Source organism: Manihot esculenta, chromosome 2 (assembly GCF_001659605.2).
Source record: "Manihot esculenta cultivar AM560-2 chromosome 2, M.esculenta_v8, whole genome shotgun sequence".
In the NCBI taxonomy this organism is placed as follows: domain Eukaryota; kingdom Viridiplantae; phylum Streptophyta; class Magnoliopsida; order Malpighiales; family Euphorbiaceae; genus Manihot; species Manihot esculenta.
This window is the reverse complement of record NC_035162.2, coordinates 583,838-605,558: the sequence shown is the minus strand read 5'-3', so window position 1 is coordinate 605,558 and position 21,721 is coordinate 583,838. Positions and strand designations below refer to the sequence as shown.

The window sequence follows — 21,721 nt, the reverse complement described above, 5'->3', positions numbered from 1 at the left end:
TGGAATTCGTTTCTTTTCTTAGCAAGTGACAATGGGATATATCATATGAAAAGGCTGTAAATTTCATCTTCAACTTAGGTACTATACTGTCTTTTTTATAATTAAACAAAAAAAAAAAAGACAATCAGTTTCTGTACACGAATCAAAGAATCATGTTATTAACATGTGTATTAAAATCCAACAAGTAATTAAACCCTCGGTACCCACCAGAGTTATACATAGATATGTTGCAATTTTGTATTTCCATTCCACCTAAAATGACCTACTTTTAACTATACTACCTTACCTTCGATCATTGATCGAGAAGGTATCAAATGCGTAGAGGTAACCCATAATTGAGGTATGTTCTAATTCTTCCATCCCAGCCAGCAGTTACAATCACCAGACCCCACAGCTGAGGAGAGCTCAAAATGTTATTGCAGGCATTCTTCAAAAACTTGTATTCAGATTTACTCTTTGTGGTTGAAATGGCAACTGGGTTTGAATCACTCAGTACCTCTTCAGGCCAAGTTGCAGATCCCCTTGTCAAGGAATCCGACAAAAACCCACGAGTAAGAGAGAAACAATCCGATGAAGGCTCCCCAAAAAACTTATGATGGCTATGCCCATGCTTTCCATTACTTCCATGTATATCCCTAGCAGATGGGGGAGATACAAGTGTTCCTGGCCCATTTTCAATGCCACACCAAGGTATAGCAATCGATACATTTTGAGACATGAAACTTTCACAAGACTGGATGTTTTTCCCCCGAGAAGAACTCTTTTCCTGGCTATTGTAGTTCCAAACATAGACACTAGAATCTTCGCTTGTTGAGACAACATGTTTCCCATCTGTGGTAAAAGATGCCGACATTTGGTTCGCTGAAATACCAATGCTAGACGCTGAGAGGGAAAACAGGTTAAACAATCAAAACATAACACAAACTGCAACGCTAATATAATCACAGTATAACATCCTGGAACATCATGATAATGTGGTAAAAAAAAATGCATATTTCACACTAGTGGCATTACCTAATATGGTAATTTGCAAGACAACCTAGAGGATTATCTCACAAGCAACACCAATTTAAGAAGTAACAAACCAAAAGGAGCAAGTCAATAGGAATAGATACAAACCTCTAAACTTGCATATGACATCCATGCCACTCAATACTCGTACTATTGAATCAGCAGAAGTTACTAGTACTTTAGTTGGATCACTTGGGGAGAACTGCATGATAAAATTTGAAGAGTTGAATCATTACCTATTAGCTAACTAAAATCAATATCAATTAAGTTGTGTTAATAAAAAAGAGGACAAAACTTGACCACCTCAAAGCCAGTAATCCTCCTGCCTGTTAACTTCTTTTTGCCCTGTAAAGATATTTGAGCATCCAGTTGCAAGCGATTCTCTGGCAACATAAAGTGAATGGAAAATAGAAATCAATCAATCTATGTCCTTATCATTGCAAAACCTAACAACAATTTGTGGCATCACGCAATTTGCCCAGTCATGAAGAACAAATCAAAGTGCTTTAGATAATACAAATGCACACCTATGATATCATAAGAGAGACAGTTTCCAGTCAATGTGCCCACTATTCCTCCCTGCAAAATTTAAGCAAAGAAATTTTGAATTAAATTAATCTGGATCTTCCATAGAAAGATTTGTACACCTGGAAGCTAAAATTAATATTCCTACCTTTCCATCAGGCCGATATGACACGGCGGTTACAATTTCCCTTATAACAGTATAGTCAACAACCTGGCAACTAAGCACTTCCCAAATGCGAACTTTTCCATCTATGGAACCACTGATGAAATAATTATCATCAGCAGGATTGAAGTCAACACAAGTCACTGAAATAAAAATGACAGCAGTATTCAGTTATCTGAATATCAGTGTAAAACAGCCAAATGAAAACCGACTGAAATAAGTAAACCAAAATGTGACTAAATGGTTTATCATAAACATGTTACTGAGAACTTCAAGATATGCAAGAGGTGCACCATAATTATTGTGAGAAAAAACTCTCAGGCATCTGTCATGTCCCACTTGCCAGAGCCTAACTGTCTGATCAATGGAGGATGATAACAGAAACTGCAGTACAAGACAAAGATTAAGGCTTCTTTCAGTCAAGGAAACTTTATCCAAGTTTAGAGCATAGCAACTAAATTAAATTTATTCAAATTCCAGAAAACCAATTGCAATTTTATCCTAGAATACGTGGATACTAACCCTTCTTTTAGACCATGAGAGATCCAAAACCTCACAATTGTGTCCCTGAAACTCATGCACAGGCTTCTCCAATACTTTGAAAACCTTAGGTGGAAAAATAACACAAGTGGAGTTTGATGATATGTGCCTCTTTGGTTTATCAACTTTCACTGTATCCACACCAAGAGAAGCTATCTTGGATTGATTATTCATTGTGAAATATAGAAACGAAGGATCATCAGGTGGCATGTGAAATTGGTCCAATCTATCATCTTCAATCACCCTCCACACACGCACAACACCGTCTTCACCACCAGTTGCCAAGTATTGCCCATCATGACTGAATTTCATGGTCAAAATTGATCCATTATGTGCTAAAAATTCCTGTCCAGCATAAAGTGAAGACAGTTCCTTAGACCGCTTTTTGGATGGATGTACTTTGACTCTTTGCATCTTTGATCCAACAGTTGATTCATAGTCACAGGGCTTGAAAGCTGCTGCCCCATGTCTCTCAGCAATTGGTGCTGCAAGACTTAATCTTCCTAATCTTCTTAACCAACTCCTCTTTGCTTTCTTTTTAGCTTCAGTCATAACCTTGGCATCACTTGCATATTTATTCATAAGTCGCTGAATCAAAGGAGATGCCCCAGTAATCCTCTCAAACTCTTCAAAACTAAGAGACTGGTCGGAGCCTACTCTACGTAGTCTGCTAAGCATCCCATTTTGATCAAGTTCATCCACTACAAACTCTGTCCCATTATCCAAATTTCTAATTTTACACACAGAATTATCCTCATCTGTACCACTTTCAAATGAATCCCGGGTTTCAATTAAGTGAGAAGACGATGGAGACCGAGTCGACAAAAGACAATCTTCAGAACTCGACGTCCTCAACACTGCCCCACTACTATCCACCATTCTATAAATCCCCGGTTGGCTTTTGGTCAAGCATTGAATAGCTGACTCCTCCTGGACGATTGAATTTTGATCCGAACTTGAACCCACCCAATCTAGGAACCTACTGCGGCGATCATGAATACTTTCTGGTATCTTGAACCAAACCTCGTACTTAGAAAAATCATTGTCAATCTCAACACTAGAACTGCAATCGTCACAATTCGAACCCGAATCAGACACAGAAGAAATATCATCGCGACTATCAAAAAATAGTTCCTCTTCCTCTATCTGTTCGCTGTAACTCCCCATTACATCAATTATGAACACATAAAATCCTGAATAATTCGAGGGGGAAAAATATATAGCATTAAACCATTTATTTCGTTCAAAACTCTCGACCATACAGTACAGATTGCAATCCAAAACACAGAATCATGAAATCATATAAAATCCAGGAAAAAAAAAACAGATTTCATAACGAGGAAATTAGCCTCTTGAGGTCTGAAAGGATTTTTTTTTCCCACAATTATTAATCGACATCCAAACAAATAGGAGTTATCAAAATCATAACAGAAAAGGGATTGCTTGCGATTGAAAGCAAAACAAATAATTAATGCATAAAAAAATAGGAAGAGATTTGCACACCTTGGTCACCGCGAAAATTTGGGTCAAAACCCAGAAATCAACAAGCAGCCCGTCTCTTCCTCCCTTCCTCCCTTCCTCCCTCACAAGCCTGGATAGAAGTTTCTACTTGGGTAAGCAACGAAAAGAATATATGGGAAATGAATCCTGAATACCGAATCCTGAATCCAATAAATAATAATAAAATGAAAAAGGAGATGTTAAATTAAGAATTGAGGAAAGAGCAGAAGGCCTCGTAAGCAGTGTCGGTACGAAGAAAGAAAAGGGAAGGGACGAGGGAGAGGGATGGAAGAGATCCGAAACAGAGAAAAACTATAAGAAACTTGTTTTTTTGCTGAGTCTGGCTCTGAGTCTCCAGTGTTTTTCAACAGATTTAACGTTGCATTGGTCCTTAAGGTTGTTACGTTTGAGGTTCCGGTAATGCTATGCTTTTACGACCTTTTCTTTTCCATTGGTTCCTTTCGTTTCACGGTTTTTTACCTTTTCAGTCCTTCAAATTTTGCTACTATTTCAATGTGACCCTGTCCTTAGCCCCAATCAAACGCAGCCGTTTACCTCACTGGAAATTGCCACGTTGACTTCAAAGCCATGTCATGTCACCACAACAATGAATGCTTTGTTGACTTGGATCAGATTTTCACCAACGTGTCATTTCACGAGTCCCACTTTGAACTTTCAATTTGAAGTGGTCATCTTAAATTTTATTATTTTTATAGAATTATGATTAATATAATTAAAATAATAAAATTTTGTTATGTTTTATGCAGCATACATTCATATTATTTCATTAAAAAATTCTTTATAACGATTGCAAGGTAGTATAATTTAAATTTCATAAAATACAATTTTTTTTATCTTAATTTTTACTAAGTAATAAAAAAATTATTTTAAATTACAAATGATATTATATAATTTAACTAGTGTAAAAATTATCTTAGATAAATTAATTTTAACATGCCCCCGGACAACTTCATTTTACCAATTTTTTCTTAGTTTGATTAAAGCCGATGGAATAAGTTTTTTTTTTTTTTCATTAGAATTTATTTGATTTTAATTTAAATTAATTCAATTTAAATCCAGCAATGGGAAATATACTCATTACTTCTCTAGTAAGGTCACCAACCGTGAATGCAATGCTTTTTATTTTTGCCCAAACTTATGTTTTTTAATTAAATTTATTTTTTTTCAATTTATTAGTTATTTTGGGAAATTTATTAATCTCATCCACTTAACAAGCGGGTTTTAAGAGATAGCAATTAAATTGCTTGAAGCACTTAACTACCATCCGCCTGTCACCCACCCCAACAAGAATGCTCCCATACTCTTATCCGATTTAATTACAAATTGTTGATCAAAGTTGACTGTTGACTTTGCGTATCAGTTATTTTGATCACTCCATAATACACGGGGTAATGGGCCAATCCTAGCTTTAGCCGACTACTTAGTTTCTGTGTTGAAATTTACATATTTAAATTTGGTTAATCATAAATATAAAACATGATTTAAAAAATATAAATAATATAATATAAAATAGTTTTGTTTTTCAAATATAAATGATTCAATAATAGAAATTCAAAATATAAAAACTGCATCTTATATTTTACTAAAGTATAAGGACTAAATTATAGTTTATTCTAAAAATATTATAAAAATAATTGATTGATATATTAATTTTTTAATTAATATTATATCTAAATTAATGAAAAAAAAATAAAAATAGAAACGAAAACTAAAAGAATTGGCTAAGCAATGGATCCATGAAAAAGCGAGAAAATTAATTAGAACTGAAGCCCAACTAGATGTAGTGATTGTGTTGTTGGGCCTTGGTGGATCAAAAATGTTGTTTGATCTTAGCAGTATTTTTATGACCATCCCAAGTAATATATTTTATTGTTATTATTACATAAGAAAATCATCAAACAAGGCATTAGATTGTCTTGAAATTCCACAGCCTTGCTTAGAGAATTGAATTGTAATGCATATATGGACAAATTCAGAGATCAATAACATATGTACATTTCTCCATTGCCACCAATTTTAGTTTCCCTTTTTTTCTAAAAAAAAAAGAAAAAAGAAAAGAAGACAAGCCTGTTCATCAGTTTCAATCTAAAATAAGACTGATTTAATTAAAAGTTGAAAATAATTAAAATTAATGTTGAATCGAATTGGGTCTAAATTTATTAATTTGATTTGTCAAATAATCAATATCAAACTGAAATAGACTTCAATTCCCTTAAACTTGAATCAAACCCATCAATTTCAGCCCATAATTAATTTGAATCTATCATATGAAATAAGTGAGAATCTATAGACTGAACACCTTATAATGAAGCACTTTAATTGTCTATTGATTCACCAAGTGAATTTTATTTTATTTTTGAAAAAATGAATAGTTGAAGACCTATAGCAGAATATTTTGGATTATAATGAAGTTTATTAATGGGCGGACAAGTAGCTAGGATGCATTGATTTCTTCCCCAATGGCATGGCATGGCATGCACGTTTTAGAGATGAAAAGCAAGCAAATACAAAGAGATTAGAAGTTTGTATACTTACGTTACCCATGAAAACTCATGATTCTTGAATTATTGCCACCAACGAGAAGGTGTGGGTTTAAAGCTACTAAACCCCATTTAATGCATAAATTTTCAACCTTTCTCTCTCTCTTTTTCCTACTGTTTTATTTATTATAATTATTATTACTACATAAACCCCAGAGAATAATTTTTTGAAAATAATAATAAGTGGGTAATTTTATAAATATTAAGTGAGTAAATGTATATAAATTCAAAAAAAATCATTTTTAATTTTAATATTATATACGAGATCCACCTCCTGATTTAATTAAAGATAAATTATTCGTGCTAAATTTCTTTTTTTTTTTAAAAAAAATTAAGATAAAGAGCACACTGAATAAGGTGAAAATAAATTCACTAGCCACTTTCAAGTTTCAACTAACCTTTTATTAAAAAATGGCCATATTTTCGGTCAATATAGACAAAAAGTAACACCATTAATCCATTCATTTAATTAATATTATAAAGTCATTGATTGGCATTGGAGAAAATTCCAAGTTAACTCTATATATTGAAGCCTACAAGTAGAACTCACTGCCACTCGTTTTAAGTTGTTTTCTTCTCCAACCAAAGGCCTTGTCCACGTATACATCCAAGTGGTCCCCCCCTTTTTTCAGAAGCGTCCGCTTTGGTCCGTCCATGGTGCACCTAAAGCCGCGTTTGGCTCACTACAATTGTTCTCACTATAAAATTCAAATATTTATTTAGCCATATGATACACAAGTCATTGCCTAAACCTAAATCAATTCAAATGATTACATTTTCTTTTAAATTATGATAATTAGAGTTATGGTTGCATAAATTAATAAATAAAAATAAGATAATGGGAGTAGAAATAGACATAAAAATGTAAACGGACCGAGATTTAGTGGGTCCTCTGGGAAAATATCCAGTACACGTTCCAAAAGAAGAGCGGAGAGGGCGTTACGTGGAAATGAGTAAGCGAACAATCAAATCCAGTTGAGATGGATTAATCTACTTTGACTGTATTAGCATTTATGGGTTGCAAATTGCTTCGAGTTTTTAAAGTCTGACATGTATTTTTAGCTGCTGACGTGGAATGCACTAGTCACATGCTGGATGCTGTCCACGTCAATCGCTCCACCCTATTGGCTATTTGATTGGATTGGGTGTTTTCTTCCCATCAGACGGTTCTCCTTAGATTCTTTACTTGGTCCGGTAGGTTTTTGAATGCAATTGGAAATTTTCGCATGCGCATGGTGTGGATCCCATCTACTTGGACCCCACCACCGCCGCCCACCACTCTTCCTCTTTTACTTTTAAACACCACAATCCCCACGTTCACACCGTTAATTTTCTCCTCTCTCTTTTGTTTTTTAAAAAAAAAAATACTACTCTCCATTTCGTATTTTTTAAAATTTATTTTTCAAAAAAATAAAAAATATTTTAATTAAAATACAAAAATTTTTATTAATTTTTCAATTTTATATATTTTTAATAAAAAATAAAGACATTAAATTTTATTAAAATAATAAAATTATTATTATTATTATTATTATTTGAATTAAATATTAAGATATAATTTAAATTATTATTTATAAAATAAAAATTAATTTAAAAATAAAATAAAATAAATCAATTCATATACTAATCATAATAAGAAAAATGAATAATATTTTAAAATAATAGTCGATAGAAAGTATAAGGTAAATGAAGTATTAAATAGTTTTTAAACAATTTTAAAGAGTTTTATCATAATTTTTTTACCCAAATTTATTCTTAAATAAATCGATAGAATATTATTAAAAAGACCACATTAATTTATTTAATAGTTAAATTTTATTTAAGAAAATTATTATGATTTTTATGTATGACATAATATTTAATTTTTATTTGTATCATCTTAAAATTTTACTGTTTAAAAATAAAAAATTATTGTTATTGAGTTTAATTTTTCTTTTTTATCATTAAATTTATTAAAATCAATACATATATTCTATATTTTATAATAATAAATTATTTATTGTTTATATTTAAAGAAATAAAATAAAATAAAAATATCATCCATATTCAAAAATAATATAATTTCTTTTCAGTTTAAAAAGCCAATGGACAGTTAGATTAAATTTAATACAGTTTAATGAATAATTCTAATTTATTTTAATATTGGTTTTATTATTTCTAAACAATTTAAAAATTTTACAATAAAAGTAAATGATTTTTTTTTAATTCGATGTATCGTGTAATCTAAGTATTAAATATGTTTTTTTGAATTAAAATTTTTAGATGATTGAGAGAGTTATCCTTTATTTAACTTTTTATACAAATATCAACCGCATCTAATTACTAACTCTTAGAAGTGAATGTATATATATTAATTTTGATTTAGGATATATATGTTTTAAAATACTTAACTGAGCGGTTAATTGTTGAATTAGAATATTTAATAAACGAAATTTTATATTAATTTTAAATTTATAAACAATATAAAATTATATTTAAAAAAAAATCAAAACTTTGGATTATTAGTTTTTATCCATCAATTATTGACAGCGGCAGAATTAATTAAAAAAATATATTTTCTCTATTTTATAATTTTTATTGACTTTATTTTTTTACACATGAAAAAATATAATTTTTTTATTATTTTTTTAATTATATTCATATTAACTTTTATTAAATATTAAAAAATATTTTTTAAAATTTTTTGAAAATAAAATAAAATAATATTATAATAATCAATTTTTATATTATTATAATTTAAAAAAATATAATCAATTTAAAATAATAAATATATAAATAAATAAAAATTATAATACAGAATGAATATATTTATTTTTTTTAAAAAAATTCACTTCTGTTTGAATATGAATAAAATGAATAGAAAGGAAAATAAATGGTAAAAAAAAGGATATTTTTACTTCATCTTATTTAGAAATGGAGAGAAAAATAAAGAATGAAAATAATATAATTTTTATTTTTTTCTATTTATTTTCTTTTTAAATTAGAAGAAAAATTATGAAAAAATATGAAATTGTTTTCTCTAAAAAAATAAAAATTATTTTTCTTTCTATCTTTTATTTATCCATACATTATAAAAAAAAGTAAATGTATTTTTTCTTAATTATTTTTTCTCTCTTAAAATTATTCAAACAGTACTTTGATTTTTGTAGGATAAAACTTTTTTTATTATGCTTGATAATGAATTATATTATATTCTGAGATAGGAAATTCGAACTTAGACACTCAGAATCGGCTTGATCTCTTAAGTACCAGATTAAAAGAATTAATCGTGTTGCCCTGCCAGTAAATTACGAGACCGGAAGCTGCAGAAGCCAGATGGAGACTTCAAAAATTAACGGGCACCATTTTTTTTTGTTTTTACCCGCTCTCTACTTATTCCTGTGGGGTCAACATCAGAGGACACGTGTGTTCAGCCAAGCCCTTATTGGTGCTTTTCCCAGGTGGGTCCTCGTCAGAGAAGATGCCCCACATCTGACGGCTTCTATTCGCCGCCACTTTCTGTCTCTGATATTTTACATGGTACGCAGCTGGTTGTACTACAGTTTTTTTTTTTTTTTTTTTTTAAGGTGTATGATACTAATCAACGTAATACCTCGTATTCAAATGTCCTTTGAGGAAATTGTTGACGCGAAAAAATAAATTAATGGCAGCAATGGTAAGACTCTAAAATTTGAAATTTTAGTTAAAGTTAATCTAGTGTGTGATTAAAACGATTTTTTAATATAATTTTTATAAATTTGATTTATTTAATTGGCAAATTTTTATAATGTTAATTTTGGTTTTAATGGATTAATATAAAATTTAAATATTTATTTAGCCATAATTTATATGTGCAAATATGCATGTAGTAGAAAGGTAAGGTGGCATGATGTGAAGGAGACCATATAATTGAACTACATGAAGCCACTGGATGTTGTCCACGTATGCAAATAGGAGGGGCATGTTGGAATTTGAATGAAAATATATACAGTAAAACTAAAGGAGAGGTGGGATGATGATATGATGGGGGTTTGTTAAAAAGGCAAGAGAGATGGGGCCCAGTGTTGATAAATCAAATGGAGGAGGAATTAAATCAAAGCAGGTGATGATTAGTAGGAGAAATAGAGGCAATCAGCACCGTTTAATCATTCAAGCTTAGGGGAGGATGTGACCACACATAGCACATGAGGATGAGGCTGTAGCTGCCTTACAAGATGAGGAACAACACTGCTCTTTTTTGTAGCTTCAGTGACAAGTCAAACTAGTGTGCATGTGACTGTGAGTGGTCAGTTTGGTAGGAGTCTTAATTTTCTCCTAATTATTTTAATTTATTTGTCTTTCAATTTTTCAGCAAATTTTTATGTATAATTTGTTTATGTATTGAATAAATACGTAAATGGTTTGAGTTTTTATTTATTTATTTATTTATTTTTGGGGGGGTAATTAGGTAATTGCAGCTTGGGTGAAAGAAGAAGAAGAGGAAGATATGTGTTGTTTCCATGATTGAAGGATAAATTCAATTAGTTAAGTTAGGAAGTCTATTGAATTGCCTCAAATGTCCGTACGACCATATTATAATATCTTTCTTCCAATAACCTTTTCCCTTTTGGGTTTTAGATAAAAAGGAAATAAGAGATATGTTTTCCGATTCAGGATTTCAAAATTGCAAATTTTTTTAAAAAAAGATATAAAATAGATATTGAAAGCCATGGTGGTAATTAATATATAGCAAATACTTTGATTGCAAGTCTTCAATTTGTGTAGTTTTTGGTTAATTCTAATTGCTGAATTTCTCTTCAAAACCTAATTTGATTCCTTTGACTTCTAATGCCAACACTCTTCAGCTTCAAGAAACCTAGCTAGATTCTTTACTTAATTAGTTAGATATAATTTCATGAAATTTCAATTTTATTTTCATTTTGAGATACGCGTTTTATTTATTTATCTATTATTTCTGAAAATGGAAATCTTCATAAATTTTTTTTCCAGATGACCTCAAAATTACTCTTTTAAGTTGATTAATATCTTAAGTTAAATAATAATAATTATTTTTTTTCAAAAAATAAAGTGAAAATAACAGTTTAATATGTCCTTAGTGATTTGAGGAACATAGTCGTTTCTGGAAGAACAATTCAAAAGTCGTATGACAATCATAATAGATACATTGAAACATCACAACATAGAGTAATTAGTGGCTAGTTTTTACATGATTAGCTATAAAATTAACCTCAGGTTCTTGTTTTACCTAACCAAACTTTTATGAGATTATTTTTTATGAAAAATAATTTAATTTTTATGAAATTTAAGCAAGTATATATTGCCCATTCAAATTTTAATTATGAAATTGAAGTAAATATGACATGTTTTTATAAATATTAATTTATAAGTTGATAGATAAATAAATAATAAAGTAGATATAAAATTGAGAAAATAACTTTTTATAAAAAGATAAAAGAGTTATGGTTTAATTTTATGATTAAAATAAATTTAAATTGAAATTATAATAGAATCGATTGAAACATACATGAAATTAAACCTAAATTTTAAGTGGAACGCTTAACCTCTCTAATGGGTAGGTTCATAGAGTCGTGGTTGTGAGAAAAACCAAAATTGAAATTGGTCAAATTAAAGGTTTGACATGGATTTATTTATTTATTTGTTTACTTAAGATGCAAATCAAGTCACTTTTCATGCCTATTTCTTACGCTTACAGTGGTAAATCTTGCGTTTCAATTTATACGATTCTCTCCGCATATTCCCATTTTTTTTATAAAAATACATACTTCTTTCCTTCTATTATTTTTATATTATAATAACATATAAATTAATTATTATAATACTATTTAATTTCATTTTATTTTTAAATAATTATTTAAAATACTTTTTAATATTTAATAAAATTTAATATTTTTAAAATAAAAAAAAATGAAACGAAGTACTGTATGTCTAATAATAAACAGAATTATAAATTTTTAAAATAAATTAAAAAATAATATTGGAAGGATTAAATAATTTATTATATAATATAATTAAGAAACATTATATTTTAAAAGATAACAACAAACATCAAGTTTATTATTTAAAAATTAATTATAAAGCATACTTAAAATATAAAAGATTAATATATTATTTTTTATACCAATCAATACAATAAACATTTCATAAAAATATTAATATAAACATTATTTTAATTTTAATTTGTAATTATTATATATTAATTAATTATAGTGGGAAGTTTGACAGCTTCAAATTGAGCAAAACAACGTGATTTATGATTTACTTGTTTTTATCCCTGTTTCTCACTTTTTTTTTTGTTTTTTGGTTGCCAGCAAGTAAAGTATTTAGAGTATATAAGGAAGATCCTATAGTTATTTATTTATTAATAATAATTTGTTGTGCGTGTGGAAACATTTACTACGTGTACACATATATGACTGTTTTATTTTTAATCTACTTTGCTGTTTTTTTTTTTTCAGATTAATTTTAAATGATATAAAAGTATAAATATATATTTTAGCATTTTCATGTTTAGAATATGTTAGATACATTTATTTGAGGGCAATATTGGTACGTAAATTTAACTCTGTGAAAAATAAATTAAGTTATATAGAAAAGGGTGGCGAAATTTCAGTGAATGGATGTTATTAGATGTTTAATTAACCGAAAGCTTGAAGGAGGAAAACAGAAGAAGAAGGAGAAGAAATGAGGGAAATGGATCTACTGACCTGAATTCTGACTTTGTCTCAGTTCTATGGTCAGCAAATTTTTCATAAATCACAATGTGAAACTAAATTATTTATATTTATGCGCAGACAAATATTCCCCACTTTACAATTAAAATGCCAAATTCTTCTTAGTGTAATAAGGAAGGGGATATTATAATTAGAGGCCTCTCTCTCTCTCTCTCTCTCTCTGGCGTCTACATACCCACACAACTCATAAAGCAAGGTGGTACACACGCATAGAGCTTCCACTCAAAACCATTCCAAACATTCCTTCTTGCTTTTGAAACCCCCCCACCCCCAAAAAAAAGTGTGTTTTTATTTCTCCTTCTTTTTATCAACCTTCCTCAGTTTCATCCATGGATACTGCTCAGTGGCCACAGGTAGATGGATCTACTACCTGCCTCTTCATCTCTTTCTTTAGGAAGCCTTTTTTCCTTTTGGGTTTTCATGGAGAGTGCTGGATTATATGGTTTCTGGTTTATTGGCTTCTCTTTTTTTCAAAAGGGATGATTGGTGTTCATGGCTGGTGCAAGTCCCCACTCATTTGGATTTAGTTTCTTCACCACATATCCCACTTTATCTTTCTCTTTTGGTTGAGTGAGAAAGAAAAAGAAGAGTGCTATTTTTCCTTTTTTCTTTTTAATGGCCTGATCAAATGTTGAAAAGTGTAAAAGTTGCTAAATTGTTTTTATTTGTTTGTCTATCTTTTCTTTTAATCTTTGAGTTGTTTGATCTTTAAGCCATGGTGTTTCTTTCTTTATGTTCTTTGTTTTCTTTTTTAAAGGAGATAATGGTGAAACCAATAGAAGAGATAGTCACAAATACATGCCCGAAGCCTGCAGCAGCAGCTTTGGAGAGGAAAGCGAGACCTCAAAAAGAGCAAGCTTTGAACTGTCCAAGGTGCAATTCAACCAACACCAAGTTCTGCTACTACAACAACTACAGTCTCACTCAGCCTAGATACTTCTGCAAGACTTGTAGAAGGTATTGGACTGAAGGTGGTTCTCTCAGAAATATTCCTGTCGGTGGTGGCTCCAGAAAGAACAAGAGATCAGCTTCGGCTACTTCTTCATCTTCTTCCTCCTCTTCGTCTAAGAAACTTCCTGATCTTGTTACACCTTCAAGATTGTCCCAGTCTTCTACTCAAAACCCTAAGATCCATCAAGGCCAAGATCTCAACCTTGCTTTCCCATCTACTCCAGGTATAACAAGTTTTTCTGAATTAATTCAACTGCCTAATATTGAAACCAACAACAAGAACAACCAAATCTCTACTTCTTCTACATCCACTGCATCGCAACTTTCAGCTTTGGAGCTGCTAACTGGAATCTCTTCAAGGGGTCTGAATTCTTTCATGCCTATGCCAGTTCAAGATCCAAACTCAGTTTACACATCAGGGTTTTCTCTTCAAGATTTCAAACCAACCTTGAATTTCTCTCTTGATGGGCTTGGAAGTGGTTATGGTAATCTCCAGGGGGTTCAAGAGGCTGGTGGGAGGCTTTTGTTTCCATTTGAAGATCTAAAGCAAGTCTCAAGCACATCTGATATTGAGCAGAATAGAGAGCCGGGAGATTCAGCTGGATATTGGACTGGAATGTTGGGTGGAGGTGGAGGATCATGGTAAGCTACACAGTTGAAGAAAATAATTAATATGGGTGGGTCTTATTTTACTTTGGATTTTTTAAAAGAAACTTTTTATTAATTTGGGTGACCTGTTTGGATTTCTTCATTACTAACAGATAGGATACATGGGTTTCTCTATATTTGCTTTGTGATTTTAATCTCAATTATCTTCTTTACTATGTTAATTGAACTCTGGAGGTTTGAAGCTTCTTTTAGATTGGCTTCATTTTAAGGGGGAAATGGGGTTTGTATAAGACAAAAGAAGAAGAAGAAGAAGAAGAAGGAAGAAGAAGAATAGATCAAGCTAAGCCCAGAATTTTTTTTAGGGTATGCAACGAGTAGAAGAGGTCATGAACTACACATGCCCTTAACTTCATATCATGTCTCTTCCATCTCACGAAATCAAGAGCTAGCAGGAAAGCTTACCCATCTAGCTATTACGTGTCATTGGTTATAGCTTGGTATTAAAAAAAAAAAGACGAAATAATGTATGATGTGAAAATTTGTAAGAAGTTCTATGGATGAAAGGCTTTGTTCATTATTAGTTTCTTTCAATTTCTCAGACATGTTAATTAGTATATATATATATAATTACTATGTTAATACATATTCTTGTAACCTCGTCAGATATATTTCCAATGGTGGCTTTGAACTATTCCTTTTCCCCTCCTCTCCTGTTCTTTTTTGAATATTTGTAAACAGGCTCTGAGCATACATGGTGTCATCAGGACTCAGATTTTTACAGACATTAGAAGCAAATCATGGAGCAGGTGGGAGAATTGGAGATCATGATGAACCAGGTAGCATAATCTCACGGCTAAAACTGAAAGCCTCACCTACTGACTTCCATATCCAAGCACTCTTCAAAACACAGTCACATTGCCCATTTTTCCCCGAGTGATCATTGATCCCAGGCCACCTTCTATTTTTTTTTTTTTTTTTTAAAAAAAATTAATTTGAAGATTGAGAAATCTCTGACAAACCCTTCTTTCTTTGGTCTTGGTTTTGGGACCCACAAACATTCTCCTAGGCAAGTGTGCTAGAGAATAATTCACCCCACTATAATTCTGATCCATCTAGATCTAGACTCTTTATAAAATTTATATAAAATTAGTTCATTTTTGTTTCTTTGCTGTAACCCACTTAATGTGCATAATAACTAGCAAATATGTTAGATAGACCACCTCCTCAGCCCCTCTATCATGGGATTGGAGGGGTCTCTTTCCTGCCAGTTTCAGGCCTCTATTTTATTTATTTTCTTATATGACCCATTAACCCTACCTTGCTCTTTTTTTCCTTTCTTTTTTCCTATGGGCTTGGCAACCATAATAAGTGAATGTATGCATACATATATCCCAATAACTGGTCCAAATTTACAATTTCATTTTCTTTTGGTAGAGAGACAATTTCATTTTCCTTTGATGCAAAGGATAGAGCCTTTAATTCAAAGTTTCCTCAGCAAGATAGCTATAAATGGTAAAAGATCAATATGAAAGGAAGGGTGGAAACTGGAAATGGGGTGAGGGGGGAAAAGCATCTATACTGTTGTTAAGTTGCTTTAATATGCTTTTTCCAAAAGGATTTTTAGTTTTTCGTGTTAATGCATTATTTCGGACACAAAACAATGACAAGCCTAAAAAAAAAAAGCAAGTTTAATATAAAGCACCAACTACTTGGGAGGATGTTTAGCTGTTTTAATGGCATTAAGGATGGAAGGATTGAGCATAAGATGTCTATACTCTAGAGGAGCTAGACCACATGTTAAAGTAAAGAGAAATTGCCAAACGAGGTATTTATCTTTAGGATTCCCTTAGAAATGGCAGTTGAGCTAACATAATTGTGTTGTAGGTCACATTGCTTAATCCAGTAAAAAGAGCCTGTCATCTATTGCCAGTTAAAGATGTGTGCATGTGCTTTATCATGAGAGTAGATAAGAGTAGTTAGTGCCAAATGTATGGCCACTTCCCTTGCTACTGCCACAACAATATTCCAACTACTTGGGCCCTTTAAGCCTTTCATTTGGCTCCTAATGTACCAGCTTTGCTTTTCAATTGGTAAAAAAAAAAGCAGCCGCAATAATTTGCAACATTATGGTTTTAAAGGGCAGGACAGGATTAAAGAAAGAGGGAAGGGGGAACGACTACCTTTCCTTTTAAGTTCATAACTAGTGAGCAATGCAACCCAATTAAACCAATATTCAATTCCCTGTTTATCTTGCAAGCTTCAGGAGAGTATATATCTGAGAAGAACAAGAAACAAACTAAAATAGATTTTGTAGCCTCAAATAAGAAATAGCAGTAAAATAGATTATATTGCCTCGAAACAAGAAATAGATATACAACACAGAAAAGCGTTCAAGGGAAGAGAAGAAGGAGCAGCAGAAGCAGGAGGTGAAAGAGAAATTATATTGACCATCCGCATGTAATTGAGGGCGTATATATATTTGCTTCATAATGAACAAATAGTGATAAGTGATAACCCTTCACAGTTCAGTATCTGTACAGGGATAATGTCGTTGCATCAGAATGCCAAAGAGTTGAATCTAGTCGCGACTAGATCAAACATGAAGATTTTTGTATTTCACTGATCAGCATTGATTCCGAATATTCGAACCTTGTGCATGTGAGGGAACTTAGCTACCACCAATACGAATACTGCCAATGTGTTGAAGAACAACATTGGATTTTGATAATCTGTTGTGTGTGAAGCTATCAAGTACCTGCCAAATGGAATATGATGTGAGCGAAAGATAGTTTAGCTAATTAAAACTATTAAGATTTTGCATTCTTGGGGAAGTAAGAGTTGCAGATACAATCAACTAATAATTCCCAACTATCTAAACTACTCGATAGGCCTTTGCATTACCCAACACCACAGATCTCCAATCCCCACCCAAAAGAAAAAGGTAGTAATAATAATAAAAGAAAAACCGAGCAAGTTTTCATCAATTTTCCACCACCAGTCCCAGATTGAAAGCAAGCACACCATGCTTATGTCCTCTAAAGTTTTTATTTTTTTTAAAAAAAAAAAAAAAATAAAGTCTAAACAATTCTAGGCTGGGAACCATGGGAGCAGGCAACACACTTTTAGCAAGATGACTTTTCTTAGAAGAAAATAGTGCTTCAAGAATAGCCAGCAAAAGGGACCATCTAATTATGAGAAGCAAAGCACTTGTCCAGTGACAAAGATATATCAACTTTTGAAACAATCATGACAAGTCATTCCTATCAGCCTTTCAGCATATGCTTTGTTTGCCAAGCAGATAAAAGTCAAAATGTCAAATAAACAGGCAAAGTTCACATAAAACATATTAACAACTGCTTTACAAGAGAGTTCATTTCGACATAAATAAACTGTGTACATGCGCTTCATTTGTCTGCTGCCAGTGCATTCAATGAATGCTTTTTCAGACCTCTCTTGTAGTCTGGTCCAAAGAAAACCCTGACCAATTCAGCTGAAGGAATGAAACAAACTGGGGAACAAAAGAGCATCCAGAGAAATAGATTTCTACCACTGGGTTTTATGATAAGTAGTATGTCTACTATGAAAGAAGGGAAGGGACTGTTCTCAAATTCAAACTCAGAATATGAGGGACCAGGCTGGAGGTTTAAACAATTGCTAATAACAACAGGCAACACGACAAACTTATCCAGAAACTCAGAGAGATCCTATTTTTCCAAATATTACACAAACTATTCTCTTATAATAGGTGACATAAGCTATCCAACAACAAGTCATTTCATAATCAGTGAATATTGTATATCATTTTATTGTCTCTTACCAACCACTAGTGCATATATTTCACATTTTTGTTTCAGTGTCCAATTGAGAGTTAAGAGCAAACTACTCACAACACTACAGGTGCAACAGTCAAAAACTTCCTATTGCGAGTCAGTTGCTTGCCATTTTCTATCTGCTCCCACCAAGTCAACCCATTGTAGATGCCCTGGTCATCAGCAAATGGAGTTCCTTTCTTCCAGTGAAAGAAATGATAGGTAATCTGAAGCAATATATAACAATTAACAAAAAAAAAAAGTGAGCATGAAGAATTTAAGACTGCAAAGAGAAATGCAACAATTTCTTGCCCTAGCTTTGCCTGCTACAAACAACAGCAAAACTGATATCTCTTGCAGATTAAATTCTTCTCTCTAGAAGGCACAATTATTCGAAGTAGCATGTGAAGAAAGCACAAAAAAGCAGATTTTTATGCTAAGAATCACCCAAAAAGGCACGAATCCCATTCATGCAAATAAGTTTGCTATAAGACATTAAGCTGAAGAGTCAAGAAAAACAGAGTCATTAAAGAACATCAACCAATAGAAATAAAGATATAAATAATTAATTTGTTATTATCCTAACCATCTGCATCCTGCTAGGTGGGCAGGAAAGAAACGCATGATAAAAAAGAAAAAGAGACTAATAGCAACAGATATATGCTAAACACTAGGCTGCTTGTTGAGGTCTCTTACACATTGGAATTTTTTGGGGGATTTAATATTCATCCACTTTTAAAAGAAGAAAATGCTGATTCAATCGTGAATCAAACAGCAATCAAGTTTATAATTTATATGCTATGCCAAAACTAATAATAATAATGGTGGAACTATAGACTAAAATCGTTCTTAAGTTGGTGACTTGACGTATGCACAATGTTTTGCCAATAATATAATTCGAAGAATATAAACACAAACCCATTTTGAGGAAGGTGGAATCCACACTTGGATCGGTAAACTATCAAGTGGATTAACTACTTTCCCAAGCTTAAATAACAGGAAACTTTGAGCTAAGTAAAAAAAAAAGATCTAAACTTCATGCACTCAATGCTGATGAAACCTTCTTGATTCTCCAATAGAGTCTCAAACAAGTTCATGCCAATGCTTACTAAAATTGAAGAATGGTTCTCTGGTTGTTAAAATCAGCTTCCTGAGTGGCTGAGTCTAAATCTTAAAACGTAAAACTTGGGCTTGCCCTGGGCGTTGTCGTTTCCAGAAATACCTGCAGCCCAACATCTAAAATGAAAATTGCCAGCGTGCTAGTCGTTGGGAGTATATCTAGCATATGTAATTGTTAACTAGATGCAGGAAGTTGCAGGCAACTAAATAAGTCTCAGTTTAGAAATCCGGATAGAACCTACTAAGGCATTCTGAAAATCAAAATCAAGAAAGATCAGCTGCAATACATGAAAAGTGTTTGCATATGCAGTGCGAAGAAGAATATGATAAGAGAATATCATATCTCTTACCATAATCCTTCATTGCTGTGTTAAAGAAATGCAATTATTAGCTAACCAGAATAAAAAAGACATTGATAATTTTGCGGGCTGTTGCATCAATCAATTTCACTAACACAGGATACAAAATTAACATGCAAGCCCAAACTCCATGATCAGCTAATCTAGACCTCTAACTAAACAATTAACGTTCAGAACCAGAAATTGCACATTCTAAACAAAACATTGAAACAGTTCAATCAATAGCATCCTAATCCAACAGGCAAACAAATCCATAATAGTGTTATGAGCATTAATCGTCGAACACAAATTTAAACCCACTAAAGAAAACTAGATAAATGAAAAGGATAGAAGCCAATTTGGAAAATTTTTGGAAAATTAGGGGTGAAAGTAAGAAAATAAAATCTTACAAGGAAATGAGCGAGGTGGACAATGGTCCAGGCCATGCCATGAGAGCAACCAAAGAGGGAAAGAACGATAAGCCAAGACATTAAAACCATGAGGATATAGGTAGTCCATACACCTGGGTACGTGAACCACTCGGTGTTCCTATTCAAATCCGTCGGTGGAACCGCTTTTACATACATTCTCTGTATAGTTGATGATAAAAACAAGAGGTTTTGAAAGAGAGAGAAAATTAAGATTGGCCAGAAAAGGGGACGGTGACCCAGTCAAAGATCGGATTTGGTGATATCTGGTCGCCCTTATAGCTTCTCAGGTCGTGACGTTGAAAGAAACGAAAGCGAAGATCTTTCTACAATGGGCAGGCTTCGAGCCCATAAAATATCGCCTAATTGATAGCGAGTTTAGATATACGTGGGGAGAAAGGAGAGGAAGGGGAGGGTGTGAATGGGATGATTAAAGAAAGCTAATTGGTCGTTAAAGATTGCTTAACAAATACGACAATAAATACCAAACGACAAATAATAAATAACCAAAGATATGCCGTTTGAAAGACGCAGGAAATAGCCAGACTTGTTCTTCTTTTAAACAACGAAAACAAATGACGATAATTAGAACTCCCCGTCGTTGTATTGTTCTCATCTTTATGTTTTGTTTCATAAATCATACGAGTTAGATTAATGAGTTTTAGTATTGGAGCTGTAAAATCTCAAATTCTAATCGTCAAAAAAGAAAATAAAAGAAAAAGTTTCATCCTGGTGAGAGCCCAATTGCTGGGAGGTCGACCAAAATGTAGAAAAGAGTTAGCGAATGACAAAGGCCCATAATTAGTGCCTTTAACTTAAAAGTTAAAACCGAGGTTGGATCCTGACCATTATGGGCATAGCTATTGGACCAGTTATGAACAACTGGCCCAAGGATCAGACCACTCTAAGCCCAACTCCCATGAATGCCACTTCTATTTCACGTTCGAATATGGCACGTTTCCAATCCGAAAGACAAATGGAGCAGCGATGACGTTAACTCTCATCATCGTACCTGACACACTATCATTCCACCCAACACCATCCATGACGTGGTGCCAAAATATCCAATCACCTCTTACATCACCATCTCGACTGGGCCCCCACAAACAGTGAGCCCTTCGCCACCATCTGCACCCTCCGGCTACTTGTCCCCTACATCGCCGGCGCCTACCTCCTCAAAAAAACCGCCGTTAGATTCTAATGGACGCTTCAATCAACATCAGAATCACAAGCCACGTGGCTGGCTGTCTTTGGGAAATTTCATTTTCTCGAGTCTCGAGTAGCACGCAAGCAAATGGACCAATGGTCCATGGAGATGTGTCTTGGTGTGGTCCGTAGCCTGACGGGCCCTGTAACCCGGAGAGGATTCTCTACCGCTAGACCACTAGAATCTGTGGTGAGGAGAGAAGGGCTCAGGAAATGTATGAAAGAGAGTA

General features: G+C 32.6%; 3 protein-coding genes across 6 annotated transcripts; 1 reads left to right on the top strand and 2 right to left on the bottom strand.

Moving 5' to 3' along the window:
- Positions 1-128: 128 nt before the first annotated feature.
- On the bottom strand, positions 129-4,153 carry LOC110609170 (WD repeat-containing protein 44). Of its 2 annotated transcripts, none has more exons than XM_021748555.2 (8): positions 3,743-4,153; positions 2,222-3,432; positions 1,993-2,083; positions 1,685-1,842; positions 1,539-1,590; positions 1,315-1,394; positions 1,120-1,213; positions 129-882 (listed from the first exon to the last, which is right to left on the bottom strand). In XM_021748555.2, exons 2-8 carry the CDS (start codon positions 3,404-3,406, stop codon positions 311-313), a joined length of 2,232 nt encoding a protein of 743 aa, XP_021604247.1. In that variant the 5' UTR covers positions 3,407-3,432; positions 3,743-4,153; the 3' UTR covers positions 129-310. The 2 variants fall into 2 exon arrangements, with proteins under 2 accessions (XP_021604247.1, XP_021604248.1); XM_021748556.2 differs by having other exon boundaries at positions 2,222-3,302.
- Positions 4,154-13,138: 8,985 nt separating this feature from the next.
- On the top strand, positions 13,139-15,565 carry LOC110609848 (dof zinc finger protein DOF4.6). 3 transcript variants are annotated; one of them, XM_043953868.1, is made up of 4 exons: positions 13,139-13,384; positions 13,789-14,206; positions 14,312-14,624; positions 14,826-15,565. In XM_043953868.1, exons 1-4 carry the CDS (start codon positions 13,361-13,363, stop codon positions 14,857-14,859), a joined length of 789 nt encoding a protein of 262 aa, XP_043809803.1. In that variant the 5' UTR covers positions 13,139-13,360; the 3' UTR covers positions 14,860-15,565. The 3 variants fall into 3 exon arrangements, with proteins under 3 accessions (XP_043809803.1, XP_043809802.1, XP_021605364.1); XM_043953867.1 differs by having other exon boundaries at positions 13,142-13,384; positions 13,789-14,624; XM_021749672.2 differs by having other exon boundaries at positions 13,145-13,384; positions 13,789-15,565.
- A 1,354-nt stretch (positions 15,566-16,919) lies between these two features.
- Positions 16,920-20,695, bottom strand: LOC110602629 (ORM1-like protein 2). The gene is made up of 3 exons (XM_021740200.2): positions 20,268-20,695; positions 18,479-18,627; positions 16,920-17,346 (listed from the first exon to the last, which is right to left on the bottom strand). The coding sequence occupies exons 1-3, from the start codon at positions 20,442-20,444 to the stop codon at positions 17,208-17,210; spliced, it is 465 nt and encodes a 154-aa protein (XP_021595892.1). The 5' UTR covers positions 20,445-20,695; the 3' UTR covers positions 16,920-17,207.
- Positions 20,696-21,721: the final 1,026 nt, after the last annotated feature.

Coding starts and splice junctions, on each gene's coding strand:
- LOC110609170 (XM_021748555.2), bottom strand. CDS start 3,406: ATGGGGAGTTACAGCGAACAGATAGAGGAAGAGGAACTATTTTTTGAT. Junction 1,591..1,684: donor CATATCGGCCTGATGGAAAG/GTAGGAATATTA, acceptor TAAATTTTGCAG/GGAGGAATAGTGGGCACATT. Junction 1,395..1,538: donor TCTCTCTTATGATATCATAG/GTGTGCATTTGT, acceptor TTATGTTGCCAG/AGAATCGCTTGCAACTGGAT.
- LOC110609848 (XM_043953867.1), top strand. CDS start 13,361: ATGGATACTGCTCAGTGGCCACAG. Junction 13,385..13,788: donor ATACTGCTCAGTGGCCACAG/GTAGATGGATCT, acceptor TCTTTTTTAAAG/GAGATAATGGTGAAACCAAT. Junction 14,625..14,825: donor GGTGGAGGTGGAGGATCATG/GTAAGCTACACA, acceptor TGAACTCTGGAG/GTTTGAAGCTTCTTTTAGAT.
- LOC110602629 (XM_021740200.2), bottom strand. CDS start 20,444: ATGTATGTAAAAGCGGTTCCACCGACGGATTTGAATAGGAACACCGAG. Junction 18,628..20,267: donor TCCACCTCGCTCATTTCCTT/GTAAGATTTTAT, acceptor ATATTGCTTCAG/ATTACCTATCATTTCTTTCA. Junction 17,347..18,478: donor ACTGTTGCACCTGTAGTGTT/GTGAGTAGTTTG, acceptor TCCATTTGGCAG/GTACTTGATAGCTTCACACA.